The following is a 26,846-nucleotide window of genomic DNA, read 5'->3' as shown; positions in this document are numbered from 1 at the left end:
GTCTGAGTCATAACTATTTTGTAATCAACTTCTTTTCCAAAAATAAATTTCTTACTGTTAAAACGTGCAAAGACAACAGGAAGCATGTTTTACTTTTCTAAACCAGTCTAGACAAGATTCCCTGCATTTACATATTGATGATGATGCACCAGACACCTTCCACACCGCTCAACAGTCATGTTGAGGATGCTATTAGAGGTAGATCACCTTAATCAGTTAATCAACCATCTCAACCCAGAGCTGTCCAAATTCCAGATGGTGTATCGGCCTGAATTCAGCGCACATTGGCCAGTTCTTACAAAAACACACCACTGAATCAGATGTGTTTGAATAAGAAAATCACCAAATTGTGCTGAACAGCCCTGCTGCTACCTCTCTGACAACATATAATCCTAAACCCAAAACCTGATTCTAAACTTCAAGGCCTAAATTCAAACCTTTGCCCAAAACACTAAGTGTCTCACAAAACCTGATTCGTAACCACTAATACAGCTCTGGAAAAAAAGGGAGGCCACTTAAAAATGGATGATCATAAGCCATCAAACCAAGCTGAACTGCTTGAATTTTTGCACCAGGAGAAACACAACATTGTCCAAAAACCAGGGTTATTCCACAAAATATTGATTTCTGAACTCAATATGAACATGCTTTTTTGTATTATTTAAGATCTGAAAGCTCTGCATTGTTTTTGTTTTTTCAGCCATTTCTCATTTTTTTGTAATAAATGCTCTAAATTACAATATTTTTATTTGAGAGAAATGCTGTCCGTAGTTTATAGAATAAAACAACAATGTTCATTTTACTCAAACATATACCTATAAATAGCAAAATCAGAGAAACTGATTCAGAATCTGAAGTGGTATTTTATTTGCTGTATATTAGACACCTTGTTGCACAGCACAGTTGGCTGGCTCATTTTTTGCTAATCATTTACATCCTAACCTTCTCCCAAAATCTTATACTAGGTCCTATAACTGATTGTAAATGTTAAAACAATTTTAATAAAAAGAGCCTAGACTCTAAAACCAAACCTTCTCCTACCCTACATTTTTACTATACATACACATTTTCTCACAAAACAAAAGTCTTTACCTAAACACTGACGTGAAGCTCTCAATTATTTAATATTTCTGTAGAGATATAAACACTTTTACAGAACCAACAAAGAACATATTACACCTGCAATAAATCAACAAGGGTACCTTATTAACCAGTTAAAAAGCTTTTCCACACAGTGAAAGAACAGCCATTCAAGCTGCTGCCAAATAAAATCCTTTAACTAGTGATTCAGATCTGAGACCAAGACTTCGACAGTCATCCTATTGACACCACCGTTAAAATAAAAGAATGAGTGCTGACAGCTGAGCATCTGGGAAAAACAGACCTTTAGCACAGAACAATATTCTCACCTCCCACACATCTTCCATTTCAGACTGAAAAAGTCATCTCTCTTCAATTACAGAAAGGGGTCTACCCATCCTGCCACATACATCACTCTCAGAGTCTTAGAACAGCAGCCTGTATGTCTTTATGACAGCACAAATTAGAGCACAAATCACTGTCTGTAGGACAACAGCTGCACCAGGCTAAAGACTCCTATCTAATGTGTGACTTATATTCAACTGCTTTAATCAACACATGCTTTATAAATGTAAAAATGATTACTTATGATCATATTTTATACATTAATACATAATATAACTGAAAGTTTCTCTTTGGTTCTAGCACGGACATCTGCCATAAGCATTTTAACCAATTGCAGAAATAAAAATAAAATGTTATTTATTTTTTTTCAGTGGAGCATTTGTTGGTGTATTTAAAAACAAATTGCCACTGACCACAACATTAACTAAACCGTGGACATTATCTACTCTACCTGTCCTCGTAAGCCTGTCAGTTATATTCTACTATCAGAACCATTAAGATATACAAATAAATCAATGTGCCCCTCAACTGTTGAATTGTATTGTTTACCTAATTTAGAAAACACATTATTTAATCTATTACTAATACAAATCATGGATTCATTTCTTTTAATATGTTCTCCTTCATTCTGAACAGTAACAAGAACAGCCTTTCCTTCCCAAACCACCTTAACAGACTTCTGTTTGGTAAAAGGTCACTCTCTGATTGACAAGAAATTAATTAAACCTGCAAATTCAATTCAGTTTTATTAAATGCAGGAACACCTCGGTCTAGATGTCATTCCATTGGCCCACCTTTTGAGATGTTTGATGGCTTGGTGATGTAACCATAATTTTAACATGAATCACATTCATAGGATCCAGATGTGTCATTATTCTGCATCCATAGAGAGATGTATGAAGCCTGTCAGTAGTGCAGACAGCATGAATACAGTTTTCATAACGTTCATCAGTGTATTAAAAATTATGATACATACAGTACCAGTCAAAGGTTTGGATACACGTCTTCTCATTCAATGTGTTTTCTTTGTTTAATTTTTTTTACATTGTAAATTTAAGCTATACTTAAAACACATGTGGAACTATTTTGTACACAAAAAGTGTTAAACAAACCAGAATATGTTTTACAATCTAGATACATTTAGATGACTGATTTGCACACTGGAATTTTCTTAGTGTCTGCATGAGGTAGAGTCACCTGAAATGATTTTCTCAGCATCTTAAAGGAGTTTCTGGAGGTGCTAAATAATAATAGTTGCTGCTTTTCCTTTTCGCTGTGCTCCATCCTATTCCAAATCACCCATCTCAGTTGGGTTTAGGTCAGGGTTGTACCAAATTTCTTTTGTTTACGACATAATTCCATATGTGTTCTTTAATGTTTTTATGTCTTATTGATGTAATATTTTTCTACAATGTAGAAAATAAATGAAATAACGGAATAAAGAAAAACACTGAATGAGAAGGTACCTGTACTGTATATGCTGCATATCATTCATTTTCCTTACATCCTCACTGGAAAACTGATTTGAAAACAAATCTGAAAACAGTGCTACAGTCTCCTGTCTGCATTATTAACTCATAGACACCCAAGTATCTCTCAAGAAGGATAACAAAATCATGTTGTAATATATATTAACATAATTAATTATGTAATTAAAGCAGAGTGTAAAATATAAACTATTAATTGATGCCACATTTGTTTTAAGTATGCTTAAGTGTGCATATATATGATACATACAGTCATTGGAGTGGAACATATTTTTATTTGTGCTCACTGGTTATGAGTGATAAAAAAAATTAAATTGGTGTTCTCTGTAATTTTTATGTTCTGGTTGATGTAAAACCAACCCTCCTATAATTTAAATAATGTTACTGAATTGATAAACATTACATTACTGTACTGAAATTTCACAAAAAAAAAACAAAACAAAACAAAGAAATAAAAAAGAACATTTAAGGCCTTTATCCTTATCACCTTAAACATGCCCAAGACAAAAATCATAAAATATTAAAATGAATCCATTATGTTTAATTACTAAAACCAGCTTGAATCATACTCCCATTATTTAAATTTGAAACAATTAAAACCCTTTTATTTGGTGTTGTGGAAATGAACAGTCCAAAAGGAATTTAAATTAAGTTATCTAGTGGTGGGTGCATTTCTTAATGGAAATCCTCTAATAGCTATGCTCATTAGGTCTATCCTTAATTAAACACATTACTCAAAGACAGAAGCATCGAGCCACTGATATACAGTAATTATATCAAAAGCATGGAGAGCTTGAAATGTCCCAGAATGTTGATTCCATCCAGCATGATAAGTTTGAAAAATGAAGCAAGAGATATTGCTACAGCTCAAAAGCTAGGATATGCATTAAATCGGTGCATTACTCATATCACACTTCTTTAGGTATACTCACCGATTCCCACTGGAAAGAAATGTGTGTGGCACAAAATAAAGACTGTTACTGATACATTAAGGGATACCAAGTCTTGCTCTTGGCAATTTACACACTCCAACTGTAATCCGACACATAATATCCTCCTAATCAAAGAGGTCAGGAATATGTGAACTATACAGTCAGATATAAATCCCCAGGAGTAAAAGGCTGCTTTAGGATTCCAGTGTCAATTGCTTAGGGACAGAAGAGGGAACAATCCAGCAGTCTTAGTGCCCTTAGCTAGCAGCTTCCCGTTGCAGTTTTTCCAGCACCTCCTCTTTACTAATAGACGCAGAGACTTTAATGATTTTGTCTCTTGATTTACTACCCTGTAAAATAAAATAAAAAAAAACATTATTTTGAGACAAATGAGGTAAAATGATGAAACACAATGTCAATACACACATTTGCATGGCGAGCCATATTATTAATGATAGACGGGCTACTTCAGGTCACTGTAATGCAGTAAGATATACCTTATCTAACACGATTTCACTTTTCTTCAGCTCCAGCACTTTGGATAAATACCGCACCAGCTCCGCGTTGGCTTCTCCTTCAGACGGTGGTGCAGCAATAGCGACCCCCACTGCTTCTGGGGACACATCTAAAAACACACCAACACATCAAAAGATGTGAATTAAGGCAGTGAAATAGATTCAGCTGGATTTAACTAGACAAGGACTACAGGTAAAAAATAGCGATAATTTAAATTAGCTAACCAACCTGTAACAGCATTTTGTTTTGCTCCGGGTTTAGCGTGGATTGAAATTGCAAGCTGGCCGTCTTTAAGTGTTGAAACGGGACCAGCTGGAGTTTCCGGCTGCTTCTGAGTGCTCTTACTCTGATGGGATAAATAAATGAGGATAATACATGAGGCAAAGTAACGTCAGCCAGTTAGCTAAGGTAGATAGACAGTTGGATAAGATGTGCCCAAACTTTTGACTGGTACTGTGATAAAATTAAATAAAAATAATATATAAAAAGATAAGAGACCACTTAATAATTGTTTTCCTTTGATTTTACTAAATAGAAAACATCTGGACTATCAAGCAGAAGATGAATGATCACAAGCCATCAAACCAAGCTGAACTGCTTGAAATGTTGCACCAGGAATGGCATAAAGTTATCCTAAAGCAGTGGGTATGTCTGGTGGAGGAGAACATGAAAAAAAATGTATGAAAACTGATTAAAAAACAGAATTATTCCACCAAATATTGATTTCTGAACTCTTAAAACTTTATGAATATAAACTTGTTTTCTTTGCATTATTTAAGGTCTGAAAGCTCTGCACCTTTTTTGTTATTTCAGCCCTTTCACATTTTTTGCAAATAAATGCTTTTAAATGACAATATTTCTATTTGGAATTTGGGATAAATGTTGTTGTTTGTAGTTTATAGAACAACATATACCTACAATATATGCTTATATTATAGCAAAACAAAAAAATCTCCATGTATTAACTTACTAGCTATCTAGCTTGTTAGTTAATACACAAGGTAAAGTGTCCGGCTAGCTACATAGCGAATGCTAGTTGAATCATTTTGAATAAAGTGTCTTTTGACTGGTACTGTATATATCATACATTTTCTTAAATCGCCATTGGAAAACTTATTTAAAAGCATTTAACTGTTAAATTGAAACCAGACTAATGTTTAGCTAAGCTAACTAGCTAGCTATCTAGAGAGCTAAGCTAGCCAGGTTAACTATTAGTTAACCTGGTTAGCTTAGGTGGTTAGCTAGTTAGCTACTTAGTGACTAAAACTATGATTCAGAACAGAAGACGAGGAAATGTTTGTTTTTTGCTGAACTGATTTAATAAGGACACATGCTCAGCACAACATCAGAAATGAACGTTACATAATTTCTATGATTTAAAGGCTCAAGAATGTATATATCCACATAAACTGGCAGTTCATCCTACCGTTTTATCTTTTTTGGGCATTTTACTCTGAGAGAAGCTCCTCTGTAGGCTCAGCTGGTTAACGCCAGTAAACAGTGAGGACTTCTCAACCCCACAGCTCCTTTCACACTGTGTAAATAACCCTATACTTCTGAAACAGAAGCGTGCAGTCTGACAGCTCATGGGTTTACAGGGCTTCAGATCATTCAGACAGACGGCGGCTGAACAGGACAGGTAGAAATATTAATAAGGTGCAGCAAGCTAATGTAAACTCAATAGACTACTACGAGCGTATACACTGCGCATGGCGTGAAAGCTTAATGTGCGTGGAGTCAATACTGCGTCGAAAATGCGCAGAGAGATTTTCACCCGGGAATATTTCCTCAACACTTAACTTAGTCTTAAGGTTTGAGGACACACTACTGACAGGGGTGTGCATAGGCACACACATCTTATACTAAGTAATGCCAACAGAACAGTACTCTATGAACCTTTAGGACACCATACATAATGCCAGTGTTGTGCCACCGGTATCTATATGCATGTAGTGTGTGTTTTGTGAAGAATTTACCATTAAATTAAAAAATCAAATCTCTTTATGCACTGTAGGTGCATATAGGTAGGTTCTTATAGGTTTTAATGTGTTTTTTCTAACAATGGTTTAAGGTAGAAAAGAATGGGGACCAATAATATTAGTTAATTTGATGACCTGTACTTTTGTTAAATTCTTGTATCCCAGCTAACAGACACCTATATAAGACCATTTGGAAACATTTTTAAAAAAGTTCAGCCTGTAACATTACAGAAACAATATTCCAGGAACGTTCTTAAGATGTATGTAATAATATTGGTGTGGATTAGAGTGTTTTTTACATAGCATTCCCAGCTAGACAAATACTAATGTTATCGAAGCATTAAAAGGAAAATTCCCAGAACTAAAAAATAAAACATTGACACATTAACCTTGCAGTGACATTAAATTAAAAAATGTTCTAAGAACATCCGGAAAACTTCACATATTGAACATTCCAAGAACATTAACTTTAATGTTCAGAAAACTAATAAAAAATTGATAAATGAGACTGTTGTTAAATAAGTTATTCAAATGTTTTTTTTAAAAGGCAATGATAGAACCATGACAACTCAATGGACCATTTGAGTACATTTGTGTTTGTTTGTTTATCGTTTCTACATGCATTGTCCATTGTATCACTTCCTCTAATCATATAGAACACTTTGTAGTTCTATAATTACAAAATGTAGTCCACCTGCTTCTCCACATCAACTCCACAGAACTAGTGACACTGGTATGGTGGTGGGAGTGGATCAGACACAGCAGTGTTGCTGGTGTTTTTAAACACTGTGTTTACTCACTGTTCACTCTATTAGACACTCCACCTACCTTGTAGATGTAAAGTCAAAGACCAAAGCTAATCTGGTTCAGTACAGTTTGTATTGGTCATCCTCTAGACACTTATTTTTACACCACAGACACATTTGATTGCACACATTTACACAGTACTTTTTCTGTGCTTGTGCTGTACTGTAAAGAACCTAGTTTGCTTAGTATGCTCAGAGGTGGAAAAAGTACTGAAAAATTGTAATTAAGCAAAAGTTTAAGTTTTGAAAGCTGACAGCTCTGTCCGGCGAGGCACATTTTGCATTGCATGAGGACATTATTGCCTCGTTATTCCATGCGCGAGCATCCGTGCCAATTTTTATTTTTTTCTAATTCAGACAATTGTTTTTTGTTACAGCATTTTATTTTGTACTCAGTAATGGGGAGTTTTCCAATGTAGCAAAGTAAATTACTTGTGTCAAAATGTACTTGAGTAAAAGTAAAATTACCTATTTTAAAAACTACTGTACTATAAAATTACCTATTTTAAAAACTATTGTTAAAATAAAAAAATACTCATAAAATTAACTCAATTACAGTAACTTGAGTAAATGTAATTCATTACTTTCCACCTCTGAGTATGCCCTACTGCTATACTAACTGCTTCCAGTTCTACCACCACTACTGCTACTGCTATTACTGTATCACAAAGCAAGGCCCCTCCTAGTTGTTCTTTAAATGTAAGCGCCCATGTCCCTCCTCCATCTATGCAGGAGGCAAGCAGTGTGTTCAAATACTCCCAAAAACACTTTCACTTACTCTGTATGCAGCTCAGACTCACCTACTCAAGATCTGCAGCAAGTGATGAAGGTGCACGGGATTCTCACATGTTCACAGCTCTGAAACTTTAGCAGGTTTGTGGTTTCAGTGTAAAAAAAGACAAGGCAATTTTAATTACATAAGACCTTTAGAATGGACAACAATGCAAGTCAAGAAGCAGATGAGAATCCATATCTCTGGTAAGGCTGTTTTCAGTCTATATTTTGTTGGTTATTCAGGCACATTAATATACTTTTATACAAACAAAAAAATATTGTTTAATGTAGTCAGCATAAATAAATATTTTTTAAACAAATTAAATATTTTTTTGCAATTTATTTGTCTTTCATTAAAATAGAATTTTCTTTGGGTCAATATAAACAGATTTATATTTTATAAATTAATTAAGATTCATATGTTTTGTACATTTTACATAAACCAACAAAATGTCTTCATTTAGTATTGATCTATTATTATTATAATAGTTAAACAACACTGTTTCTTTTTCTCTTCAAACTTTTGGAAGACACCAAAGTGTATTTTTCCTTAAGAAGCACCTTTAAGCTCTGTTTAAAATGTCTAACCCTGTCAGAACCTAAGACGCTCGCTACTTATGTCATGACCAGACTTGTCTCAGCACAGACAAATACCCCTTAGTACCTGTTGCAGTTTTTCCACAGCGTTATTTTACTGCAGCATTTAATATCAGTTTGTGACTCAGTTTCACCTGCTAATTCACTTTCTCTTTAAATGAGATTTCTCCTGTTTCCTTCTAAAGTATTGAAAACAAAGATAAAAAAGTTGATCAGAACAGTAAATACACAAGAATTTCATGTGAAGTTGTGATTTTTACCTCCACAGTTTTCAGAGAACCCCCTCTCTACGTCGCAAATGGAGAAAACGCTATGGAGGCCTGGATGGCAACAAACTGCTGGAACCAAATAAGGAGGAGGACATAAAAGGTATGGGCCTACACACAGCTCTGCTGAAGGATATAATTTGGAAACGATCTGTGTGGCTTTACACTCAGTGATTTTCAGGGACAGTGGCCTCTTAACTCTGGGTGTACTTTCCCCTTAGGACCTGTCCTTTCACACTGATCTAGGGCCAGCTTCTCTGACCCAATTCCTTATTTTAGATGAGCACACGTGATACCACAAAACAGGTCCGGGATCAGCTCAAACAGACACACAGGGCTCTAACTGGAAGCCCAAAACAGAATGCTCTTGTAGGCAGCCTCTGTTAACCGGGCTTGTGGCTAGAGACCGGTCTGGAGAGCATTTTTGGGAGAAAGTGGGTGTTCCCAGGAGAGAAATCAAGTCCAGATGAGGTGATGTGGTGTTTGTTTTTAGTGCGAGAGACTGAACAAGAAATATTTCATTGCCTTCCGTGCAGTTTTTCTGTTGCTTTAACCTCAAAGTCTGCAGTTTCTTTAAGTTGTTGGGTAGTTTCTTTACTGACTAAAATTACATTTCACTTTAAAGATAATGAAAATAATATTCTCCTGCCCTTAACTGAACTCAGAAAGGCTATTGGAGGTTTGAATATTAAATTTCTTACTGCGGGTGACTAATTAGTATTATGAAAGGATTCTCTTTTTTATTATTTTTTTGAGGTTTCTTTTGAGTGGTCCCTGCTTTGTTCTCTGGTCCAGAAGCTTAGAACCCAGTCCTTTTATGACCAACCAAGTCTTCAGACATCAGAGTTAAAGGGCTGAATTAAAATGTGCCACTGCATTGTAAAGGAGATAAAATATAGTCAGACTTCGACTCTTTTTATGAAACATGGCTTTCCTTTAAAGCTGGCTTCCTTCATTATGGTCAAGCCCAGACCCAAAAAGCTGGCAGCACTGTGTTCATAACTTTGTCTGGAATGCACCAATATAGCTGGGCACAGCACCAACTTCCTGTAAGGAGAATGCTTTCATTGGCCTAAAGTGGTACGTCGAGGTTGCTATACACAGGGTTCCCATGGTACTTTGTAAATATTCAAATGCACCCATCTATTTACCCTTCAGCTGTTTGTTGAATTTATTTATTAAAAAAAAAGTCTTTCAGAAATGGTGGTGACTACATGCACCGAAATTATTGAAATTAAAAAGCAGAACAGAAAATTACAAAGCAAAACTGTTCTGACTAAGCATGGACTCAACATGAACCCTGAAGGTGTGCTGTGGCACCAAGACTTTAGCACCAGATCCTTAAAGTCCTGTAATTTGTGAGGTGGGGCCTCCAAGTGTCACACCAGTGAGTTTTAGATGCCCCTGAACCTATTCACTGAATGTCCTTTTTGAAGCACTTTTGATTTACACTGACCACTGCATTCCATATCCACCCTTCACAGGTTTCATTGTCTGAATGGTTGAATGGCTAAATGGTGAATATCAGTGTTAAAATAACAAAATCAGTCAATCAATTAGAAAGTATTGAAAGAAATCTAGAGAATGAATAACAATCACACAAATTCTATAAGTGAACCTTTAACAACCAACAAGCTTGTTGATGTATTTCTTTATGCGGATTTGTGTAATGTATAATTTCTAAATGTAATATTGTAGGCATTTAATTTAATTAACTTTTTATGTATTTTTGTTTTTTAAAAAGTATTAAGAAAATAGATTTGTGCTATCCTTTAAACATACATTTAGTTGTGGCCCTTTAACTGTACTTACAGTGCTGACTTTAACCTAAGTGCTATGTCTAAAGTATGTCTAGGTATCATTTGTTTATATTTGCATTGTTTAGAAATAATGACTGAAGAGTACAATGCAGTATTGACTAGGTCTGTCACGATAATTACAATATAGACTTTTATTAAGTATATTAAGTCCTAATGTCTTTTTTTTCTTTTTTAAAGAAAACATAAACTTGGTATACATTTTATATAATTTTCTGTACACTTTCACTATGCTGTGATAGGAAGATGACGTTGGATGGCGTTAGACCTTTTTTAATCATGTTATGGAAAAATCAATGAAAATATAAATAAAATGAATTCCTCTGATTTGCAGCTGAGATTGAAAATAGAAAAAGCAATCACCGCCACCCGCACAGGTTTTATTGTGTTATTGTGTCAAGGTTTTGGGGTTGCAGAATAAGACAACATTTCAGAAGCAGTATGTGAACCTTGTCTACTAATAGACTTGCCCCACATCTACTTACAAAATCAATGCACAGATGTTGTTTAATGAAAGTTTTTTAGGTCACTGGTTATAAATGAAAGAATATAATAGAAATTGTTCATTTTCTTTCTTTTTCTTTTGTTGGCCCTATTTTCTCTACTGTCAGAGAATGGCATGATGACGGATGGCCTCCTGGAAAAGAATGCAGCCCTGGTAAAGAGTGAAGAACCACAGGTGTGTGTCTTGTTTCGTACTTTGTTCTGCCAATGTAACAACAACTCTCACTGAGCCCACATAAAACCTAATGCAGGAAGCAGAAGGCGCTGAGCCATTATGTTGTTAAAAACCTGAGCTGTGCAAACATTAAGAGACAACAGCTATTTAAGTAAAGCTGAAGGCTATCTCTTCCGTTTCTGCTCTGTGAAATGAGATTGGAAATATGTGATTTGCTTCCTTGTCGAGAGCTGTACCAATATTTTGGTATAATCAAGAGTAAGCATTTGTTGGAATTCAGAAAAAAAGTATCATTGCTGGAATGAACCCGAATAAACCTCTAAAAACTTGTCTGTGCACAAGTAATAAGCTAAGACTCTGCCAACGCCTCCTGTCATAAAACCATCCCTCCAGGCGCTGCTTGCTTTTGCCGCTGTCAGTGGACTCAACACATTTGTCAGCCATCATGTTGCTTTGTAAAGGTAACAATTAGTTTTTCCTTCAATGTGCAGCACCTGCACTTGCTTAGACATCAAAGAACTGTCTGGCCGCAGCCTTAAAGTCTACAGAATGTGCATGTCATATATCATGCAGATCTAAAGGCCGTAAACACAGCCAATTCTTGTTCTGCTGTTTTAAGCAGACACAGGAGGGAAGTCCTCTTTTATGAAAAACAGAGAAAGGATTGGGAGAGATTAGCCTGTTCTCATTTTTCGGAAAATAAAAAATAACAAAATGAGACAATATTGCTTGTGTAGGTCTGTGCTTTGTGTGTAACGTTGTTTTTTTAATGTCTCCAGGAGACTAGTTTATCAGGGAACATTCCACATCCCATGCCAAGAAATGCCACGCCGTCTCAGAGGCCTGCTAGCTTTACAGCTCCAGGCTCAGCAGGTAAAGTACCTACTGTAGGTTTACGTGTGTTCTGGCTTTAAGGCAGAGGTTCAGCCAAAATTTGAATGTACAAAGTTTCGCTTAAACACATTTATTATAGTCAGTTAAATGTGTTTGGTGTCTCAGTTTTGCACTGGAGCTACAAGGCTAATGTAGCAAACATGTATTAACAAGTAATGAAAGTAATCGACAAATCATACTAAAAACAGTAGAACTACCACACTCCAAATCTGAATTTTGCCCACAATTTGCGTTTAACAAGTGTTTTGACTTGAACAAATGTACAATAGAAAAGAGTGTGGGTAAAATGTGCCAGTGGGTAAGTTCGACCACTACCTGTAGTTTAACAAATGTACAGAATTTTTAGCATGTCATTTTTAAAGTTTAGTGTGCCGTAACTTTTGTCATATTGCTGTGGAAAGAAAGAAGAACCATATGTTCTAGACTAAGCACTTTTCCCCATAATGGTGGCTATGGAGCAAAGTGGCCTTGGTGGTGGGCTTAACCAATGGTTTATTTTGCCCTCCCCTATTTACATGAAATCATATACAGTCAAATACGTGGTGTTAAATTACTGTTGTATCCGAATAATGGATAGCTGACATATGATTCAGACATAATGTAACACTCAGCGTCAAGTCATAGACTTATATAATTAGTCACTTGTCTAATTAGCCCTGTAATTATTGTATGACAGCAGTGAAGTTCATGCAAACACAAGCTGGCAGCTTCAAGTATGGGGAACAAATATGATCTCAGAGACTTTGAGTGTGGAATGATGGTTGCTAACAGATGGTCTGAGCATTTCTAGACTTCAACAGCTCAAAAGTCTCTAGAGTTTACTTAGACTGGTGTAAAAAAGAAAGTACATTTAATGAGCAGCATTTCTACAGACCGTCAACAGAGGATATGTGTTTCATTCTCTGAGTTTCAAACACAGAACAGAAGATTATTTAGGAATTAATTATTCATAATTATATTTATGATATACTTATGAAACTCGGTTAATACACTGACAAACCGTCATGATACAGGAACTAGTATGGTGTCCCATTACTTTTAAGTTAACGGACACTGCACTGACCTGAGGGATATGCGTGCAGTGTCACACAATCATTACCACACGCTGTGGTGTCCAATGTAGTAGGTGTTAGTGCCTTTTATAACCAATACACATGTGACACTGTTAAATGTTGAGGCATGCTGAATGTAAGTACATCTGGCACCTGCTATCAGGAATCGCTCAACGTTTTTAACCTTTTTGTGTGTTCAGTCCTACTTTGTAATGCATATGTTGGTGGCATGTTGCAATAAACCTTATAAAACCTTATAAAATAGTATACTACCATGTGTTTTAAGTTCTAGACACAGGAGAAAAACCTAGTTTAATCTCTGCAAAGAAACATTGCCTTAAGTTTCTGCTGGCAGCTAAGTGTTTAATATCACACTTTGCTGCCCAGGCTTACCAGCTTTCATAAGCAATGGCAGTGCAAAATCCTCCGTCCCTCATGCAGAGCAGGACCGAGCCCAGACTGCCCAGCCCTGGCCCAACGTCAGCAGGACAGACGTCCAGCACTGCCAGGCGAAGAGAAAAGTGTAAGTCTGCGTCTCATTTACCACACACACCCAGGCCACACAGGCCATAATCTGCTTAAGCTAACATTCTTCTCATTCCTGCATTTTCTGTGATGCTCATGCTGTCCAGGGCCGCTGACGTGCTGTTTGACAGCTTTGCCTCCGGAGGAAGAGTCAGCACCAATCATTTCTTTGAGGTACATAAGAAAAGATATTACACAGCCAAGCTGATATCAACATTTCAGCCAAGAGAATCTCAGATGGTGTCATTTTTCACTCCATGTAGACCCTGTGGAGCGCCGGTGTGTTACGCAATGACCCACGGATTAAAGACTGTTATGCACTGATGAGGAAACTGCAGGATGCTGATGGAGCAGTGGACAGGAACACCTTCCAAAGGTCATAATAAGCTCCTTAAACCTGCACTCAGAGTCTCACACTTAGTAAGCACAATGAAGCAAGTGTCACTTTCTCAGCACATCTTCGTAACTTTGGCTTTGCTCTCCTGTGGATGCTCCGCAGGTGTGTGACGGGCTTTGTGTCTTTCATCCTGAAGGCCGTGCAAGGCAGATTTGTCATTCCAGATTTTTCCACGTTCGCTGAGGAGACCCAGAAGTTGTTTATTAAATGTAAACAGCTGTCTTCTGTAAAGGTATGTGTCCCTTCACTCCACTAGGATAATTTAGAAAGTGGCAGCCAACATAAACAGGTGTTGTTGTTGTTGTCTGGTAGAATGTAGGTCAAGATGTTGGGTGATCAAAACTCAGTTCCAGGACAACATCTAATACCAAAGTCAATTTGGCGTAAAATATTGAGTAAAAGTTGGTTCTAAGATTTGATGTTTCCTGATCAAAATCCAGCATCAGCTCCATGTACATCATTATGACATAAAGTAAAGATATTAAGTTGTGAGGTATGGTTATCAAAATCTAAGGTCTAATAAACTATATTGTGAATATCTACACAATGTAAATGGGAAATTCTTACATTATTAGACGTTGATATGTTGTTGGTTTTAAGTCATAGTGTTAAGTAATCAAAATACAACACCTGTCTAACATTACTTTTTGATGTTAATACAGTGTTTTTTTTTATGCAATTTCCAACCGAAATTCAACATCTGTACAACAATGGGCTTTGATGTCAAACTGATTTTAATTTTCAACTTTCCAATCTTTTTTTTTAGTGGGCCTGAAAAAAGCATCATTAGAGATTATATTTTTTTTAGTTGTAACTCTTAACATAATCAGAATGTATCATCAGATATTAAGGAAACATGGTAAGTTTAAGCATTGTCTGCACTTGTCTGCATTGCTTTAGTCAGTACGTTCTTATCTGAACTGTGTGATAAGCCACAGAAATCTGTGTGGTATGTAATCTCCGAATATGCCTACTGCCATTCCCCAGTCCCATTTTCCCACTCAGGATTGCCAGGTATAGAGAGCAGCACACAAACAGTGTGCAGCACTCATGGAAACAGGGGGGCTGGCTTTTTTTCTGCTAAACAGGTAACCACTGATCATCAGTAAGGTTGCTAACCTTAATTTAATTTAACCATAAGCTGGTTAATTTACCACCACCACCAGTGTAGAAGAGACTAACATTTTGGACAATGAATTGTATGTATTCCACTGTGTGTCAATCTGGTAATTCACATGAGGTGCGCATTTGGATGCAGGAAGAAAACTTTTTCCAGTGTTTTTCCACACTCGCTTGCATGTATTACTGATTGTTCCTTTAAACAGGTTACTTTTGAAAAAGGATGCTCACCCACTGGTTACTCATGTTAACCACATCACAATTCATATAATCCAAAGATACAAACATTTGATAATATTAAACACTGTTTTTTATAGAAACAATAATATTGCAACTCTTACAAGACATGCTTTTATTGCACATTTGTCTGCAACAGTGCCGTTGCTTGAGAAGCTGTTTCGTGTTAGGCCAGCACAATGACACAATCATTGGGCCGGCATAAATTTCCAGCACTCTCTGCTATAGTGGCACCATAGAAATGCTAACTCTATGGTCTGATCCTGGCTTTCCAAACTGGTAGTCAAAAAACCCATTGAATGCATTTACAACAATATTATGTACCTTAAAATAACAGACTCAGAATCATGTTAATACTGCACATACTGTAGCAGAGAGTAGGACGTCTGTGTTATTGCCACTCCAGGCCAGAACACTGCTACTACACTGTGGACCTTGTACAGTTGAACTGCACAAGATTTTTTTCAAGAACTGCATAACTCAATGTGACCCAAAAAACAGTAGTATTACTCTACTGCCTTAGTCCTCATGCTTCTTTCACTTCATCTTCTTGACAAATACATATTCACCAATGTTAATGAATGGGAGCTTATGGACAGCCAAGTTACAAAAATGTAACAATGCTGCTTTAAATAACTTAATGCATTCATTTCCTGCATTTATTATTGTCTAATCAAGCATCTTGTTCTGGTGTTGGCCCGATACATATTAATACTGATGTACCTTCTCTGTTTTTCTTTACAGGAGAGAGAAGACCGGAGTGAGGGGAGTGGAAAATGGGGAGTTTCAATCTGTACAGTTGATGGCCAGAGGTACTTAAGCAAACTACGGTACTCTTTTGAAATATATGTTTTGCTGCATCACTGATCCAATAATTCTACAATGATCCACAATAAGCTCGTCTGGACTCTTAGCTTTTTTCCATTATGTTCTCAATCCATATTCAGGTACTATACCATCAATGCATTCAAGGTCTAGGTCATAGCCACTTATCTTTCTATTCATTCTTATTGAATATTTCTTCTATTTCTGTCATTTTGTCTAAAGGCTGTCTCTAGGAGACTGGGCAGAGCCGTGTGTAATGGGAGAGATCTCATGGCCTCTTATATATGGGCTTGCAGTGCATCAGCTTGGAGTTGACTATGTGCACAGATATGTTGGTTTGGAGGAATATGCAAAATATGAGTCTCCTTTTACTCTAAGCAAACAAGGTAAGAATAATTAATAGGCATTGAGTACTGTGCCTTACTTTTTTCAGTGTTTCTTACATTAACTTTGACTTGCAGAGAGAATGAACGCAAGATATTGAATGATTCATCTGATCCAAAATAGTTAATGGCAAATAGCAGTTCTTGATGCATACTGTATGAGGGATCAGAGATCACGGGTGTTCAGTTTAGGCTCGTATTTTTGCTCGTCACACTGAAATTTATTCAGATTCCTTTAATTGTCTCATACATTTGTTGCAAGCTAAAGATCTTCTTCACATTTTTGCTTCTCAAAACAATGTCTGGATATTGCTTTTGTACCTCAATAATGATCATTTTTATCACCTGTTCACATCATTAATAACCATATAATGCCCCTGTCCTAACCTTTTTTTTGGAATATGTTGCAGGCCTAAAACGTATGAATAGACGTATATTAATAAAAAAAAGATTTAGTTGATCAGAAATACTATTAATAAAAAATATGCAAACATGCAAAGTAAATGTAGGAGACTACTTCTTTTGATTGTTTTTTTTTATTCTGTCCCAACTGTTTTGTGTTCCAGTACAATTTACAAGGCCAATTAACCAATCCACTCATTAGGACTCCCCCTATCACTAGTGATGCCCCAACACCAGGAGGGTGAAGACTAGCACATGCCTCCTCCAACACATGTGAAGTCAACCACCACCTCTTTTGGAACTGCTGCTGATGCAGCATTACCGAGTAGCATCACAGCACACTTGTAGGAAAGCGTAGCGACTCGGTTCTGATACATCCGCTCACAGATGCCTGGTGCTGCAGACATTACTATTTTGGAGATATGTGGGAAGAGAGTGCCATCTACCCAACCAGAGAGAGCAAGGCCAATTGTGCTCTTTCAGGGCTCCAGTAGCCATTGGCAAGCTGCATGAACAGTATTCGAACCGCCAATCTCCTGATCAAAGTGGCAGTGCCTAGCTCGCTGGACCGCACAGAGCCCCACCAGTATATTTTTTGTGGAAGAATAGTGAACATATTCAACTAAAAATACACAGAAGCTGAAACAACTAAACATCATAATAACATTTTCAGTTTTTGCTTATCTATTTTATACATCTTTCATTATTTACTTGATTTGTTCATATTTTCAAAGTTCAGTCTTTCATGTCTGAACATTTTTTGTAATTTTTTTATCACCATTTAAGTCCCCACAAACACATTCATTTATGTTTAAGTCTGAAGACTGTGATGTAATGAATCCCATTTTTCTTGTACTAGAAGCTATTTTTTCTACTTGTTTCTTTTTGATTATTTCATCTTCTCAAAAATCTACATGGGTTTTAATGGGATAAAATAAATAAAATAAATGGATACGCTATTAATATACATTTATTACTACATTTTAAGCAAGGTTTTGAGAAGCAAAGATAGGCAGTAAATTACCAGTTTTCAACAATGACTGGACTTTAAATAACCGTTCGATGGTCTCTGATTTTTGTCTACGGTCTTCATTTTCATTCCTGTTACACTTGTATTCATCAACGCTGTAAATGAGTTCTCTCAACTTAGGCCCACACTGAACCTCACTCCGTCTTGTTTTAAACAGCAAAAACAGTGTTTTACATCAAACACTTCCAAGTAATAAATGTTTCTGGTGCAGGATTAAAACAGACTTGCACTGTGTGAACACAGATTAATCCTAATCCTGATTTAAGTCAGGTCTTTAGAGGTTTTTTTTAAGTGTAATTAAGTCTTAGGCCCAGCTTATTGTATGTTTGGAAAACACCTGAAACACGTGTCGACATGGTGTTGATGTGGTTGGGTCGTTCTGGTTTGCAGGTGTCCCTCACAGTCCACTTACTGAGACAGGAGCTATCATCAGTGCGTCACTGCTGCAGGTGGGGCCTATTTTAACACACATCTTCACCACAACACACATACACACACACATCAAATGGATGTTCTTTTGTTGATCGTTACTGTCTTCTAGCAGTTAACAGTCAGGCCAGTTACAGAGGAAGAGGAGAAATATGAGTCGGTAAGACACACATTCATATATAACATTATTTTTATTTATTTGTGTCTATAAAGTGAGGCTTTTTTAGAAGATGCACTTGTTGTTGATAAATAACTAAACATGTTAGACTATTTCTCAAAAACAAGAAATTTAAGAATTATGTAAAATGCTTATTAAATTCTTTTCATTAATACAACATTTGAGTTTGTAAGTACAACCAAGTACCTGAAAAGGCTGAGACAGCATGAAAATACAGTGTTTCTTCCAAATTACTTTTATCTTTTATTTTATTTCAGACAGTTTGAACCCAATATATTTCATTTTATTTGGTCCACTTTTTCGGTTATTATTATATAGCTCTGGAAAAAAATTTAGAGACCACTTCAGTTTCTGAATCAGTTTCTCTGATTTTGCTATTTATAGGTATATGTTTGAGCAAAACGAACATTGTTGTTTTATTCTATAAACTAAAGACAACATTTCTCCCAAATTCCAAATAAAATATTGTCATTTAGAGCATTTATTTGCAGAAAATGAGAAATGGCTGAAATAACAAAAAAGATGCAGAGCTTTCAGACCTCAAATGATGCAAAGAAAGCAAGTTAATATTCATGAAGATTTAATAGTTCAGAAATCAATATTTGGTGGAATAACCCTGTGTTTTTAATCACAGATTTTATGCATCTTGGCATGTTCTCCTCCACCAGTCTTATACACTGCTTTTGGATAACTTAATGCAACTCCTGGTGCAACAATTCAAGCAGTTCGGCTTGGTTTAAGGGCTTGTGATCATCCATCTCCTCCTTCATTAAATTCCAGAGGTTTTCAATTTGGTGAAATCAAAGACTCTGATTTTTCCAGAGCTATATATCCATTTCTGCATTTTAGACCTCCAACACATTCGAAAAAAAAAGGATCAATACAATGTAGAGGGAGTAATGAGTTAAAAATTAAATAATGATAATGATTTTTTGGTTACAAAATGAGTATCTTAAAAAATCTTTTTAAGGAGAAAAGACGATTTCAAAGAAAGATTGAAAGGGTTTGCAAAAGCAACCTTCTTTTGTGCACAATTTCATAAAATCAGGGGTTCTACTCTATGCTGAACATTCATGTTCTCAGATCCCTCAGATGGCATTACAGCAAGAAGTTTGGCAAACATTTGTTAAGCACTGTACTGCAGAGTTCTATACATTCATAAACACTGCTTTAAACTTTATTGGGCAAAACAAAATCTTTATGTTAACCATGTCCAGAAGCCACATTGGCTCTGCAGTGCTCAGAAGAATCTCAGAGGAATCCATCACAGTGGAAATGTGTGTTGTGGTCAAAGAGTCAATATTCCACCAAAAGAGCTTGGTCCAACGATCTGAACCTCAGATAAATAGAACTATCCAGATACTTTTTAACAAAAAGTGCAAAAGCCAGGGTCTGTCATGGTATGGGATTGTGTTCACAAATCTCTTTGAAAACAACATTAATGTAGAAAGGTACACTGAGCAACATATTCTGCCTTCAAGGCAACATCTTATCAAGAAGAAGCGAATACAGGTTCTGAACTTGTCTGCAGTTCTGAGCTGAAAGGAAAAAATGTAAAAATGGCCACCAAGTGCTAATGCACATCATAAGACTTCATTACTTGGTATAGTCAGTGCCAAAACATATTTTAGGTGTTGTGAGAAGTGTAAATGCTTTACAGACCAAACTTTTTTGGAATGTTTTGCAAGAATGGATGCATATTAATAAATGAAATGAAGTTGGCCAGACCAAACATGAAATATTTTGGGGTAAATCAAACACAAAAACCTCTAGGCTTCAAGGATTTAATAATTAATTCTAATCCAGAATCTCATCCTCAGGTTCTGAATATTGTGAGGAGGCTGTGTAATAAGGAGCATGCCAATTTAAACTGCACCAGGTTCGTTGTCTCTATAGCTATCTGTAAAACATAACAAAATGATCCATTTGATTTCATTGATATGGGTCATATCACTTCAGCTTTCAGGGCTTGAGGAGGGACATCATTCGTCTACATGCCCTTTCATTTTATCTCCAAGAGAAGAAGGTAAAAAGGCTCATCTGTTTTTGTTTACATACAGAACTCAGCAGACGTCTTAGACATGTGAGAAAATGATATGCAAAGCTGTTTATCTGTGCTGAGATTCCCAAAAGCATCTTAGCAGAAAGATGATTCTTTGAGGTTAAGATGATATTAGTATTAAGATGCTTTCAAGAAGTGCACAGCAAGTAGTTAGTGCATCACTAACGTGAGAATAAATTCAAGTAAACAAAAAATGTATTCTTATTTGTTTAACTAAAGAATCAGCCCTTCATTAAAGTAAATCAGGTGACCTGCTGGTGGAACTGAGGAAATCCATACAGTGTCTAAAGGTCACAAATAAGATCAGTACTCAAACAAATGTTCTTATAATCTACATAATAGTAACTTTACTGAGATGCAGCACATGCTGATTGATGACTACTGAGCATATAATTATTGCTGTTTAAGAAATCCACACAATGTTTTCTGAGATTAGCAGTTTTAAACAACTGAACTCGTGTTTTTCCAAACCTTTTGATTTCTTACAGTGCTTTCCAGAAGGTGTTGACATAAATGCCACACTTGATCTGCTGTTACAGGTAATCCCTTGTTAATTAAGTTTTATTGTTGAAGTTTTCATAAGAAAATGTACAGAATTTTCATAGACAGGTGGTATTCTATCTTTTGAATTCCTCTCAACTATTCCACCATGCTGCCACATCCCAACCATTATATACATATCCATGTGTACACAAATGGACATAGTCTAATACTAGATGATTCTCATGATAAAAGAAGGATCTGCACATATTTAATTCCACTAAGTCATATCCTCAGTATGGCTGTATTTACTCTGTAACCTCTAACTGAAGAAAATAAATTATAAATATAGGATATCTAATAAGGAATGTAATTTAAAGCAGTTTTTATCAGCAGATTTTAAAGTGCAGGTTAGCAGCTCTAACCTAGAACATGGCTGTATTTTAGTGTTTGTCTACAGAAGTCACCTGTGAGTCTGGAGCAGCTTTGGCTGCTACTTTAGCCAATGGTGGTCTCTGCCCCATGTCAGGAGACCAGGTCATCTCTCCCTCTGCAGTTCGGAGTACTCTCTCCATGATGCAGGTGGCAGGAATGAATGATTACTCCAGAATATTCCATTTTAAGGTAACTAAGACCATCACTATCTTAGTGATGTGTCATAGTATGTTCATTATCTTGTATCAATATTTACTTAAATATACACTGTAAAAATATATCTTTGAACCACATTTCCACAAACGTTACTTGCTCACTTAACCTAAACATATTGTTGCTCAGACTTTTATTAAGCCGTTTTACTCAATCAGCTTTATTTATACAGGGATTCAAACTTCTGGTCAGTGGATCTTTTACAGAATCCTTATTGCACCAACATAATGCAAAAAAACATGTCATTACAATAGTATTGAATTTTTACATGTAATACATGTAATAATTAATGTGTTTTAATTATTATACTATAATACATAATTATTGTCCAGGCCTAATCATACTTAGGTGAGTTTCTTTTATTACTTTACCAAGAAGCAATTTTTTACTCGTTTTACTCAATCAGCTTGATTGAAATAGTAATTTAAACGTATGTTCAGTTGATTTTTACAGTATGCTTATTGCACCACCACAATGCAAAACATTACTCATCATTATTTTTCTACTTTGCTATGCTATGAATATATTTAAATACATGTTTTAGCCAAAACATTTTTTTAAATCTCCTAAGAAGATCAGTCAATGTGTTTGTAACCTACCATAGTTTTTAGAGACAGTAAACTCCTTAGAAGCCTTTTTGCATTCCCACTGCAAGAAGTTCTAAACATTTCAAATAGTGAAACTGAATAAATTCACATAGTGTCTGGAGCTCACAGAGAAGATCAGCATATTAGATCAAATATCCTCAAACTTACTAAGCAGTCTTGTAGTACTATAGCGCCATCTCCTGGAATAAAGTAAATATTTTTGTGCTATTCATGTCTATTTAAATGTAGTGTACCGGTAGATACTTTAATGACACATAATGTATTTTAACACAAGTGAACAGCTATAGCCATGGTCTTGATGGCAGTACAACATATAATCACTAATTAACCCTGCTGTGGAACACAACACGAAGAGTAACTTACCTATAGTAGCATGCCCAGTTTTTTCTGGTTTTACTTTTGGATCTCAAAATATTGATGCATAAATTGTCCTTTTTTTAACTGGGAAAGCACGATAACTCTCCCTTTCCTGCTCTCTAGACATCTGTGCCTGCCAAATCCAGCAGCTCTGGTGTGGTGCTGATAGTAGTCCCTGGAGTTCTGGGCCTCATGTGCTGGTCACCAGAGTTGGACGCACACGGTAATTCCTGGAGGGGTGTGCATTTCTGTGAGGTAAGGGCTAAAACAAACTTTAATGTGGTCTGCCCTACATACAGTGAGACAGTGTATGTAATCAACGGTAACTTGTGCCTTGTCTGGTTTCAGGAGCTGGTGTCGGCCTTCCAGCTGCACAGTTTTGATATTCGGACTCCTTTCCGGCAGGTGCTGTCCTACAGGCAGTGGAAAGTGGAGTCTGAGGTCAGCTGATCTGCTCTGAACGGATCTGAATATAACATTTTTTAGAAAGTTAAATTTTGTAAGGTATCTGCATACTAACACCTGCCCTCTAAATTCACAGGGTTACCAAATCATGAATGTCCTTTTGGCTGCTTATAAAGGTGACCTGCTCTCCTTAAGGAGGTAATGATCACACCTGTCACAATAACCAATTTTCTCTAGATGCTATATTGTTTTAAAAATTATTGCAATAAACAATACTATTGTAACTTTAGAACAATTTTAGGCCATTTATATAATTATATTACAATAGCATAAAAGTTAAATTACACTTTATTAATTAAATTATAACTTTTAAAGAACAAGTGTTTTAATTATTATATAATATAATAACATAATTATTGTCCAGGCCTAATCACACATTAGTTATTTAGGCCTTAATAAGTTGCTTTAACTGGTCTTCTAAAAACCCTGCTTTGGCTTAAAGTTTTGTCTGTCTAGTTTCTTAGAATGTAATGAAAAAGCAGTGCAGTAGGGTGTTTTAACAGGGGAATTCCTTTTATAAAAATTACAATGTATATAATTGATTAGGATATGAGTACATGTAATCAGAAGGGTTCATTGTGAAAATACTATTCTTAAGGGGTCATAAATGTTCTTAACAGAGGTACTAAATCAGATATTGAACAGTATAAGGACGTATATCCAATATCTGAAGTAAATGTGTTTTGAAATGGGTTTCTTCTAATTAAAACAAACGCTGTAAATTAATTGTTTATTATAAATTCAATGGCTACAGTGGTGTGAAAAAGTGTTTGCCCCCTTCATGATTTCTTATTGATATATATATATGTTTGTCACTCTTAAATGTTTCAGCTCATCAAGCTAATTTAAATATTAGTCAAAGACAACAGTTTTTAAATGAAGGTTTTTATTATTAAGAAAGAAAAAACTTAACTGTGGTTTATCACACTTAAGTTCAATTTCTCTAACCACGCCCTGGTCTGATTACTGCCATCACTGTTCTTAATCAAGAAATTACTTAAATAGGACCTGTCTGACAAAGCGAAGTAGACCAAAAGATGCTCAAAAGTTCATGCCAATATAAAAAAACTAACTAAAAAATTAACAAATGAGAAAGAAAATTTAGCTCCATCAGTCTGGAAAAGGTAATATTGCTAAATCTTAAAGTTTTAGGACAATTTCTTTGACTAATATTAAATTTGTTTGATGATCTGAAGCGCTTAAAAGTGAAAAAAAAGAAATCATGAAGGGGCAAAACTTATTCACACCACTGTTTATTTGTGCTGCCAGTATTCTGATCCCTTAATTCTCGTACTACTTTGCCAGTTTCTCTACAGCTCACCATTTCACACTGAATGACTCATATTAATAAGTTTAGCTTAACAACAGGGTTAAGAGAGCACTATAACATAAGGCCCATGCTATGATTTATTTTAGCCCAGTGGTGATCCTGTGATCAGAGTGCACAGTGATACAGATGGTCCAAATATAATGACGTGATGCTCTCCCTTACTTCACACCCACGCTGATGACCTCTCTCACTTATTAGTAAACAGGATGCATGAAATTGTGCGATGTGTCATGTCTCACATTGGCAGGTACTTCCTCTCTGGCGCTGATGTGAATGCTGTGGATTATGATGGAAGGTCTGCCCTTCATGTGGCCGCCTCAGAGGGGCGCCTGGAGGTCATCAAGTTTCTTGTGGAGAACACCGGAGCCAACTGCACACTCAAGGACAGGTGAAGATGATATAAAAAAGACAAACACTGGAAAGAGCATACAAGTCGTGACTAGATCAAAAACTGTCTGTCATTCTGACTCATAATGCTGACCTGGTCATGTCTTTATATTGACAGATGGGGAAACACAGCACTGCAAGAGGCTGTGAGATGCAATCAAGGGCCTGCTGCTCAGCTTTTCAAGAAGTACACAGACTATGAGGAGAGTTTATGACAGAGCATCGGTCAGGCACTGCTGCTGACAGTTTAACATGTGCATAGTTTCTGCAGTTGCACACTGAGGCTTTAAAGACCAGTGGTTCACATACTTTAGGCTTCCTGTTGCTTTATATGAGAGTGGTTGTTGTGGTGTGTCAAGTCTAGTTTTCAGAGCAGAAACCAGGTGTTTCACTGGCATCTTGCTACTTTCTCAATTAACAGGCAGAAGAACTTCACAGTTTATTGAGTAGATTTTAAAGGAAATAACTTGCCTTATCTAACTAATCTCCCTCAGTGGTCTGGAACTAGCAGACAGTTACATACTGCATATTGAAGGTAGGCCTTAAGCAGGCTGTGCAGTCATACAGTGTTGTTTGGTTGTGCATATGACACAGGCTGATGTCAAACAAGTGTTCAAAAAAATAAACAAAAATTTAATTATTATTAAATTACAAATATTTTGTAAAGCTAATCAAGTGATTGGTGAACACCTATTATTTGAACTATTCTAAATAACTTTCAGATTAGATTAATTAGACTACTTTAGGCAATATTATGAAAATAAGTAAGACATTGTATTATTGTATATCAGTCTTCGTAACAAATCATTAATTTAGAGTTTAGAGCAGTTCTTCTTGACAGCCAAAGAATCTCACAAGTAAATCTCAGAAGCATAGTATTTTGTCAGCAAAGATCATAGTGCGAGATGAGTTATTTATTCAGTTTGGTTGACATGTTAGTCTACTTTTTCTGACCTTAAGACCAGAGTCTTTGTAGCCAAGAAATGTGAAATCATTGAAGTGGACAATACACAATCATTGACTAGATCAGCCAAGAAACTTCCCTACCCTATTTCCAGCTAAACTCAGTACAGCACTGTAAACAGTCTCAGAAGGCAGGGCTCTGTAGCCAATCACTGAGCAGAAATTTAAATCCCAATACCCAACAGGTCCGAATGAACGGTGCTAGAGTGCAAAGTGCACAATCCTAGTGACCAATCATATTTTTAGGATTTTGAAAACACCACCAGCCAATTGAAAATTGGATTTGTTATCTGACCAGCCAATCAAAGTTCAGGGAAAGTATACACAAATAATGTATACTATAATAAGCTCCACTTGCCAGTGTTAAGGGCTAACAATTATGAATAAACTTCTTCTACCAATCCCTGGATATGAAATTCAGCCCAGGATATTTCCATACAAATCCATACAAGTCTGCTGTTGAAACTGTGCCTTTTATGGTTAAATGGTTTAATTTCAAACTTTTTTTTTTACCTTTTTACTAATTTCTGTAGGATCTTGTGTCTTAAAATGGTGTATTTTTGCGTTTTTAGTATTGTTAATAAATTCCTCTTTATGAACAACACGAATTTTGTACCATTTTGATATCATAGTTTTGTCCGAATAAAAACAAAACATCTACACTAGCTAGTGTTAGCGTTCCTTCCCCTGTACGCATCCGCTCCACCAATCAGATCCCAGCCTCGTCCCACAGAGCACGAGGTCGTGGGACAATGCGGCGGACTACAAAGGTGATGGGCGGGGCGTGTGTGTGTAGT

The 26,846-nt window shown here is 36.2% G+C and overlaps 2 protein-coding genes across 3 annotated transcripts; one reads left to right on the top strand and one right to left on the bottom strand.

Moving 5' to 3' along the window:
• Positions 1 to 2,019: 2,019 nt before the first annotated feature.
• c10h15orf40 (chromosome 10 C15orf40 homolog) lies at positions 2,020 to 6,088 on the bottom strand. The gene is made up of 4 exons (XM_022684132.2): positions 5,787 to 6,088; positions 4,589 to 4,706; positions 4,342 to 4,469; positions 2,020 to 4,194 (listed from the first exon to the last, which is right to left on the bottom strand). The coding sequence occupies exons 1-4, from the start codon at positions 5,946 to 5,948 to the stop codon at positions 4,102 to 4,104; spliced, it is 501 nt and encodes a 166-aa protein (XP_022539853.2). The 5' UTR covers positions 5,949 to 6,088; the 3' UTR covers positions 2,020 to 4,101.
• A 1,789-nt stretch (positions 6,089 to 7,877) lies between these two features.
• On the top strand, positions 7,878 to 26,653 carry glsl (glutaminase like). 2 transcript variants are annotated; one of them, XM_015602677.3, is made up of 21 exons: positions 7,878 to 8,123; positions 8,785 to 8,885; positions 11,211 to 11,278; positions 12,058 to 12,151; positions 13,612 to 13,747; positions 13,857 to 13,923; positions 14,013 to 14,125; positions 14,249 to 14,378; positions 16,247 to 16,314; positions 16,550 to 16,713; positions 18,533 to 18,591; positions 18,687 to 18,731; positions 20,570 to 20,628; positions 20,709 to 20,775; positions 21,300 to 21,350; positions 21,739 to 21,915; positions 23,028 to 23,159; positions 23,253 to 23,345; positions 23,446 to 23,507; positions 24,947 to 25,087; positions 25,205 to 26,653. In XM_015602677.3, exons 1-21 carry the CDS (start codon positions 8,077 to 8,079, stop codon positions 25,299 to 25,301), a joined length of 1,971 nt encoding a protein of 656 aa, XP_015458163.3. In that variant the 5' UTR covers positions 7,878 to 8,076; the 3' UTR covers positions 25,302 to 26,653. The 2 variants fall into 2 exon arrangements, with proteins under 2 accessions (XP_015458163.3, XP_015458162.3); XM_015602676.3 differs by having other exon boundaries at positions 18,684 to 18,731.
• Positions 26,654 to 26,846: the final 193 nt, after the last annotated feature.

Source organism: Astyanax mexicanus, chromosome 10 (assembly GCF_023375975.1).
Source record: "Astyanax mexicanus isolate ESR-SI-001 chromosome 10, AstMex3_surface, whole genome shotgun sequence".
NCBI lineage: Eukaryota > Metazoa > Chordata > Actinopteri > Characiformes > Acestrorhamphidae > Astyanax > Astyanax mexicanus.
Note: the sequence above shows the minus strand (reverse complement) of the source record. Positions and strands in the feature narration are given on the sequence as shown.